The sequence below is a fragment of the Seriola lalandi genome, unplaced genomic scaffold (assembly GCF_002814215.2).
Source record: "Seriola lalandi dorsalis isolate HSWRI2012SDOR001 ecotype SW California unplaced genomic scaffold, Sedor1 jcf7180002054964, whole genome shotgun sequence".
In the NCBI taxonomy this organism is placed as follows: domain Eukaryota; kingdom Metazoa; phylum Chordata; class Actinopteri; order Carangiformes; family Carangidae; genus Seriola; species Seriola lalandi.
Window position 1 is genome coordinate 115,947 of NW_019525515.1, and position 8,854 is coordinate 124,800.

General features: G+C 43.8%; 2 protein-coding genes across 2 annotated transcripts in view; one reads left to right on the forward strand and one right to left on the reverse strand.

The window, feature by feature from the left end:
* LOC111646090 (regulator of G protein signaling 3-like) overlaps positions 1-1,721 on the reverse strand; it is an 18,443-nt gene extending 16,722 nt beyond the window's left edge. Inside the window, exons 1-4 of the mRNA XM_087170845.1 lie at positions 1,557-1,721; positions 826-1,014; positions 457-742; positions 155-383 (exon numbers count right to left, since the gene is read on the reverse strand). Coding sequence (XP_087026971.1) covers positions 155-383; positions 457-742; positions 826-1,014; positions 1,557-1,588 — 736 coding nt within the window. The 5' untranslated portion in view covers positions 1,589-1,721. The remainder of the gene's footprint in view (positions 1-154; positions 384-456; positions 743-825; positions 1,015-1,556) is intronic.
* A 484-nt stretch (positions 1,722-2,205) lies between these two features.
* LOC111646080 (fibrinogen C domain-containing protein 1-like) overlaps positions 2,206-8,854 on the forward strand; it is an 8,922-nt gene continuing 2,273 nt past the window's right edge. Inside the window, exons 1-5 of the mRNA XM_087170844.1 lie at positions 2,206-3,622; positions 6,106-6,184; positions 7,467-7,582; positions 7,737-8,103; positions 8,331-8,513. Of these exons, the coding sequence (XP_087026970.1) occupies positions 6,107-6,184; positions 7,467-7,582; positions 7,737-8,103; positions 8,331-8,513 (744 nt within the window). The 5' untranslated portion in view covers positions 2,206-3,622; position 6,106. The remainder of the gene's footprint in view (positions 3,623-6,105; positions 6,185-7,466; positions 7,583-7,736; positions 8,104-8,330; positions 8,514-8,854) is intronic.

Below are 8,854 nucleotides of genomic sequence, written 5' to 3' on the forward strand. Positions count from 1 at the left end.
GTGATTTATTGGTCAGTGACCAGTTATAAACTGGTTCATTCTAACAGGAAATAACTGGTCAATCTTATCTGGCCAGTTGATGGATGGATGGATGGATGGATGGATGGATGGATGGATGGATGGATGGATGGATGGATGGATTGATTGATTGTACCTCTCCCTCTGAACACAGATGGGTGGACCTTCCTCCTCCTCCTGGCCCTGATCTCAGTTTTCCTCTCCACAGACCTGGACCTGGTTGTGGGTGCCCCCCTCTCTCCTGTCGGGGGCTCTGGATCCAGGACTCTCTCATACCTGCTCCTGCTGCTGGTCCTGGACTCTGAGGACTGCTCTGAGACCAGACCTTGAGTCTTCTGAGGGTCTGCTGTAGACCTGGACCTGACCTGGAGCAGACCAGACAGATCAGTATCTGGTTAAGGATCAGGATCAGAGTCCCTGTCTGTATGTTTAACAAACCTCAGATGTGGACCCTGTGGTTCTGGTCCTTCGGTCCTGTGTTGGTCTCCTCCGGTTCAGCCAAGTCTCTATGAATTCTGGATCAGTCTGGTCTGTGAGGATTAAACCCTGAACCAGTTCTGACCCTCTGGGCTCCACAGTCTGGATCCTGGTCTTCTTGATCAGGGCCACTCTGACCTCAGGTCTACTGGACTGGAGCTCATCTCCAGACCCAAATCCAGATCTAGGTCTAAACTCAGATGCAGTCCTGACTTTGGTCCTGGTTCTGGTTCCAGTCTGTGTAAACCTACAGAGAGAGTGATAGAAGTCTGAATCATCAGTTATTGATCAACGATCAGTCATTGATCTGATCAGTTCTCCTGTTCTCACCATTCTTTCCTCAGGTTCTGGGTTCTACTGTTCCTCGGCAGTTCTCCTGGATCTCTGTTCTCCTTCCAGCCTCCTCCTGTTCTCCTCCTCCTCTTCCGCCCCTCCCCCTCCTCCCTGCACCTCTTTTTACAGACTGGGGGTTGGGACTGAGCCTCCTGGTGCAGCTGGAGCACAGCTCCATCACAGGGCCTATCAGGAGAGAACAGATTTGTTTATGATTGTTCTTGTTTTAAATAAAGTTCTGATTCAATCAGCTGTACTTGCTTGTCCTTGAGGGTCGAGGGAGGAATGCGGAGGGGATTACTTTCAGGGGAGCTGAAGTTTATCCCAGTTGTCACTGGGCAAGAGGTGGGATACACCTGAACAGTTCACTTGTCAATCATAGGACTGACAGTCTCACCTGTCTCTCTCTCTCTGAGACCTCAGGACATGGTCTGGGAACGACGCCCCCCCCTTCCTGATTCTCATCACGATTTAGAAACAAGAAGCTGCAGCTCGTCACACTGATTAAAGCTAACGAGGAGGATTAACAGATTAACACACACACTTTAACACACACTCATGTCAGCGTGGATTCCTCTCAGTCCTGCTCCTGTTTGTTTGTTACTGATCACCAATAAACTGTGATCGATTCATTTGTGTTTTATCAATAATTCAGAGCTCTGACACAAACAGGAACCAGTTAAGGGGAGGGGGGTGTTAACAGTCAAAAGAATCAGATTCAGTCTCACCTTTTCTTGCTGCAGAGAGACATTGCCTCCATCAGTCCAACTCTGACTAACCCTAACTACCACTCTAACTACCAGTCTGTCTAACCCGTCTCTGCTCCTTTCGTCTCTGACTCACTTTGTTTCTTCAGTTTTTTGTGAAGGAAAAAAATTCAAACCAGCCGCAGATTTTTACCTCGTCAAGTTGAAACAAAGGAGTGTGGTGCTTCCTCTCTGGACCATCAAAACAAAAGCTCCTTTTTCTTTTATTTCTTTTTTCTTTTGTTTTCTTTTGTTTTCTTTTTTTCCCCTCTGTTAGCATCAACTTGTTTCAGAACAAGTAAATCACTAAAATCATCACTAGCATCAGTTCAGTGATTTATGAAGCAGGAAGACTCAGTTATAAAATCAATTAGTGAAGTTATCAATCATCTCAGATCAATAATAATAATAATAGCTGATGACTCTGACAGAGAGGAACAGAAAACCCACTCACTCAGACTTGGATGTAAAAACAGAACAGATTTCATTTTCTCCGTTTTACCAGCTGAAAACAACACCAGGCTTTTATTGTGGAAAACACTGCCTTATTTCCTGTGTTATTGAGGTGAATTTCATTTGGCTCCGGTCACTTCCTGCTGCTCAGACACTCACAGAGAAGCTCCACATGTGTTTGTCATTAACAGAAAGGAGGAGGGAACAGTGTCTCCATGGCAACAGACCAAATTCCAGTCAGAAACCAGAGAATTTATGGTTCAGGCTTTTCTCTTTTTGTTTCTGGTTTGTTCACATCAACAATACAGAGAACTCTGGACCTCTGAACCTCTGGACCTCTGAACATCTGGACATCTGGACATCTGAATCTCTGGACCTCTGATCATCTGAACCTCTGGACATCTGAACATCTGGACCTCTGATCATCTGAACCTCTGGACCTCTGGACCTCTGAACATCTGGACATCTGGACATCTGAAACTCTGGACCTCTGATCATCTGAACCTTTGGACATCTGAACATCTGGACCTCTGATCATCTGAACCTCTGGACCTCTGAACCTCTGGATCTCTGATCATCTGAACCTCTGGACATCTGGACATCTGGACATCTGAAACTCTGGACCTCTGATCATCTGAACCTTTGGACATCTGAACATCTGGACCTCTGATCATCTGAACCTCTGGACCTCTGAACCTCTGGATCTCTGATCATCTGAACCTCTGGGCATCTGGACCTCTGATCATCTGAACCTCTGGACCTCTGATCATCTGAACCTCTGGACATCTGAACATCTGAACCTCTGGACATCTGGACCTCTGATCATCTGAACATCTGGACCTCTGATCATCTGAACCTCTGGACCTCTGGACCTCTGAACATCTGGACATCTGGACATCTGAAACTCTGGACCTCTGATCATCTGAACCTTTGGACATCTGAACATCTGGACCTCTGATCATCTGAACCTCTGGACCTCTGAACCTCTGGATCTCTGATCATCTGAACCTCTGGACCTCTGATCATCTGAACATCTGGACATCTGAACATCTGGACATCTGGACCTCTGATCATCTGAACCTCTGGACCTCTGAACCTCTGGACCTCTGATCATCTGAACCTCTGGACATCTGAACATCTGAACCTCTGGACATCTGGACCTCTGATCATCTGAACATCTGGACATCTGAACATCTGGACATCTGGACCTCTGATCATCTGAACCTCTGGACCTCTGAACCTCTGGACCTCTGATCATCTGAACCTCTGGACATCTGAACATCTGGACATCTGGACTTCTGATCATCTGAACTCCTGAACCTCTAGACATCTGGACATCTGAACCATTAGTGTGGTGATGAACATGTTGTGTTGCTCTGTGCTCAGTGTGACAGACTGTGACTAAATCTGATCAGATTATCACCCTGACTCTCTCTCTGTGTCTCAGTGGGAGTCGGTGTCTCTTGCCTGCTGCAGATGGTTACTCTCTCAGAGGATCTGGACTCGTCATGAAGCTTTGAACTTAAAATTTCATTTGGGATTTTTCTTTATCATAATCAGAGGTTTGTTTTCATCTGAAGCCTGAAGACAGCCAGGTAAATGTATGGATTATTAATACCAGTGATCAATCAGTGACAGCAGTGAGAGATCTTTGTGTTTAAACCTGAAACACTGGTGAAACAGGGAAAATAGCATCAGCTACAAAACATAGCAATAAATGATATTCATAACAATAAACTTCATTTATACTGCACTTTTCAAAAGTTACAAAGTACTTTACAGGTTGAACCAGGATTAAAACATGTCAGGACTGATGCAAATAAAATCAGACACTTCAATAAAAATTCCAACAATAAAGACAATAACAAAATTAACAATATTAATAAGAAAGAGAAAACATGAAGGCAACAAAATGGTGTCTGTCTTTAAAAGGATAGTAGTTGTCACTGATTCCACAGCTTCAGGTCCTTGGCCAGGGTAGTCCAGATCTGCAGGGCTGCTCTCTGGCTCATAGGGAGCAGCAGTTCAATAATGTAGCTGGGATCGTGAAGAGCTTTAAATGTGACTGGTGAACAGAGACAGAGGCTGAAACAGGACTGATGTGATCTTGGTGTGAAATCTCAATTATTAGCTAAATAAAAACATGACTGACTTTCTCTAGATCAGACTGAGAGAAAATAATTTTTTTCACCTTAAAATCGTTAGTGCCAAAAACAATTTGATCATCTGATGTGTGTTTGAAAGCTCAGGAACAGCTACTAAACTGACCTCAGTTTCTAAAGTCAAACATCAACATCCTTCCGTTTTTAACAGTTTTATGAAGGTTCAGCAGTAAACAAGAGACACATGGCTCCTTCAGATGATATAGTTTAATCCTGCAGAGAAGCAGATCAGATAAGAAGAATCATGTTAAATACAGAGAGAATACATGATGACACAAATTCATTTAATGAAATATGTAAACAAACAATAATTTAACAGATAATAATTATACATGCCATGCTTTTTATTCATGTGATTGTTTATTTGAAAATGTCTTTATCTTATAAATGTTCTCCATGCTTCAGAATAAGAAGAAATCTGATCTCTGATCTGTTTGTGTTTGTTCTGCTGTTTGAACTTCATCCTGTTAACGAGGTCACAAGGTCAAAGGTCACGAACAGACAGCAAGACAAACAAGAATCATATCAAACACATCAATGTTTATTCAGTGACAAAGAAAGACCTTATGAGGTTATCAGACTGGTTCTGCGTGACCCTGACATTGTGTAGATGTGAGATATTCCCGTGACACTGAGGTGTTTAAAGTCACTCTTGGTGTTTAATCTCAGTCAGATTAAAGTGACGCTGACAGAAACAGACACTGAGAACATCAGAGAACCGCAGACCAGCTGCTCAGGTTTACCCTGACCGGGTTTATACCATCAGGTCTCTGCTTCAGGTCTGAAGGGGATTTCATGAAGACGCTCAGATCTACAGGAGGCTGAAAGAGCCACTGTGAAGGTTCTATAGTTCTCTACGGGGAGGTTCTCTAAGGTCCCTGACTAGGTCTCAGAGGTTCAAATGGTCCATGCTCAGATTCAAGGAGTCATTGAGGAGGCACTAAAATTATTTAGAGAGTTCACTGAGAATGTTTCAGAAGTCCTTGAGGAGGTTTGGTGGGTTCTCGTATAAGTTGTAGATGTTCTTGAGGAGGTTTTAGAGAGTTTGTTGAGATCTACGAGAAGGTAGTAATTTCTAGTTTCAGTCATAGTTTCTCATGATTAAAAGACTCAGAACCTCAAGAGGCTGAAGGGTCTATAGAAAGGTTGTAGAGAAAGTTCTAGAAGCCACGAGGAGCTGTAGAAAACCTCCATAAGGTTTTGGAGGTCCCTCGTGAGCTTATCAAGATTCAAGGGATCATTGAGACGGTTCAGTGTCTTTTATAAGGTTCTTAAGGAGTGTAGGTCCTTTAGGATAGTTTTAGATGAGGTTCTAGAGAGTCACTGATACTCTCAGGGACTAATACTCTCAGTGACTCAATGTGAATGAGAGTTTTTTTCGGAGGGTTTGTAGAAGTTTTTAAGAAGGTTCTGGAAGTCACTGTGAATGTTGTGGTGGTCCTTGAGGAGATTAAAGGGGGTCAGGTCATTGAAGGTTCTTTCAGCAGGTTTCTAGAGAGTCTGGGGAGGGTTCTAGAGTCCATTAAGGGGCTTCTTGACATCAAAGTACAGAGGTTTTAGAGTTGATTAGGAGGTTCAAGGATTCAATGAGGAAGTTGATGAGGTCACTGAGGAGGTTTTATGGATAATGGAGGTTCTAGTGGTCTTTAAGAAGGGTCAAGAACCACAAAGAGGTTCAAAATGTCACTCAGGAGGTTCTACCAGTATAGATCTGTATAGATTCTCAGAAGGTTAGGTCAGTGAGGAAGTTCTAGATGTCCACAAGACGGTTCCTGTGGGTCATTGTACAGGTTCTATGTCTTTATGCAGGACTTAAGAAAGGTTATATGGGTTCTTGAGAAGGTTCACAAGTTCTTTGTAGGTTTTAGATGTTCATTCAGGAGGTTCTAACATTAACTCAGACTGTGTGTTTTCAGGATGATGCTGAATGACCAGTGGACCATCATGAACAACAGCAGCTCAGAGCTCGACAGCAAACAACCAAAGAAACACAAGGTAACACCTGACAGGGGTTGCTACAAAGACCATGCCCACTCGGAAGCCATGGGTTCAGTCATAGATTCTGATTGGACCATCTGGACTGAGGTCTAGAGAAATATTGTTTAATAGGACAGGGTTAACATTAACATTAGCCACAGTCAGCTCAGAGCTGCTGTGTACTGGTCTGGTTTAAGGTCCACAATCAGGACTGGAACACACACTTCAGAACCGCTGGTCTCTTGATTTAAATGTCTGGATTTTTTCATATTTGATTCATAATGTGAGCTCAAAGTGTGTTTCCTGTCTATCATTGTTACTTACAGCAGCTGAACCACAATCTCACACTGAGGTCCATTTAATAAATCCTCCGGCGCTTTTGATCACATGACACCAGCCCAGGTTCAAAGCCTTTGGCTTCATTTAGAGTTAATCATCATCGTTAATCAAAATGAAATGTATGGAGAGTAAAATTAATGCAGTCAGTTTATCAAACACAGGTGTCTGTTTACCTGTAGGATGTATAAAGTCCTTGCTAAAGCTGCTGAACCTGAAACACAAAAGTCAACAGAAATAATAAACTTTTTTTTATAATTTTAACAAAACAAATCAGAAACAGAGGCAAACATGAGAGAGAGAGAAGAATTACACAGAGAGACATTAACATAAACAGGAAGATTGACAGGAACAGACAGAAACAGACCTACAGAGTTAATTCCTCCTAATCTTGAGTTAAACTCAGATCAAAGTGTCTCTAATCTGCAGCAGCTGTCGCCTCCACCAACATCTACAGATTAAATATGGAGGAACATGTGATTTATACTGAGGGAACATACTGTCAACATACCCCACCCCCACTCAGCCTGGACAACAGACTGCTGTCCAGCACTCTGATTGGTGGAGGATGTTGAGGCAGTGTTGAGCCTGCAGACAGACTCGGGGCTGAATTGAACCATTCACATCTCTGCCTGTTTTCATTTGCCTGTAAAGAACATAATAAAGAGTTCAGTCAGTGGAGGAGCAGGAACCTTTATGTTCTTCAGCATGACCTGTTAGACTGATAGAACTGATACAGACTGTGACCCCCCCATACAGACAGTACTCATTGAGGGTAGTTGACCCCCACCCCCAACCCCTATACAGAATGACAAGCTGCAGTAACAGATTCCTCACATACACACATTTTAACATTAATAAAACTAAAGAAATGATACTTCATACTAGGTGAAGGACCATGTGACCTCAGGTGTGTGTGTGTGTGTGTGTGTGTGTGTGTGTGTGTGTGTGTCTGTGTGTTCAGAGATGCTGCAGTTTCCTGTTGTGGTCCGTCGTCATGTTGATCGTCATAGCAGCCATCGTCACGGCAACAGTCACCATCCTGTACCTGAACCAGTATCCTCTGCCCTTCATCAGCAGGTAAACACACCTGTCTGTCTGTCTGTCTGTCTGTCTATCTGTCTCTTTGTCTGTAACCTGTTTGTCTGTCTGTCTGTCTATCTGTCTGTCTGCCTTCCTGTCTGTCTGTCTCACCTGTCTGTCTGTCTGTCTGTCTGTCTGTATGTGGTGACAGGGGCGGAGTCTCCTCCTCCTCACCTGTGATCTCGACCAACCCCAAAGAGTCTGGCGCCCTGGTGACGGTGTCCCGTGTCACAGCTGGAGAACCAATCAGCATCTTCCTGGATCCGAACTGTCCAGACTACAGCGAGAACTTCCTGCGGTGGGAGGCACTGCAAAGCTCTCTGCTGCGAGCGCTGACCAATCACAACACAGAAGACTGGCAAGAGATGGGATTGGTCCAGAAGCTGGCTGAGGAGCTGAAGGTGTTATCAGGCCATGCCCACAACCTGAGGCTGGAAGCTGATTTTTTGAAAAGAGGTCAAGTTGTTCTGGACCAACGACTGGACGGCCTGCAGAGCGAGCAGAGCCGCATCATACAGGTGAGCTCAGGTGGTACGTGACCCCGGTAGCCATTAACTGCAAGCAACGAGGAAGCTACAGTTGGTCTGACTGTACACGGTCTGAGAGACTACGTCAGTCAGTGTGTTAGAGTAGATTTAGTTTAGAGAAACAGGAGGAGCTTCTGATCGGCTCTGTGTCATCATAGTAAAATCTCTGTGAATAAACTGGCTGAATGAGTTTAATGAGAGCTGTCTCACCTGTGCAGGTGCTGTCTGACACTCACTCAGGTGTGTTGAAGCTGGCCGCAGGTTTCAGTGATTCTTTGCTCAGCCTGCAGAGGGAGACAGACAGTCTGAGGAGGCTGAAGGGAGAGCTGCAGAAAGACAGAGGTAACACACCAACACACAATACACAACAACAACAACACAACAACAACACAACAACACAACACAACACAACACAAAAACACAACACAACAACATAACACAACAACAACACAACACAACACAACAACATAACAACAACACAACACAACAACAACACAACAACAACACAACAACAACACAACAACACAACAACACAACACAAAAACACAACACAACAACATAACACAACAACACAACAACAACAACACAACAACATAACAACAACTCAACAACAACAACACAACAACAACACAACAACACAACACAACACAACACAAAAACACAACACAACAACATAACACAACAACACAACAACAACAACACAACAACATAACAACAACTCAACAACAACAACACAACAACA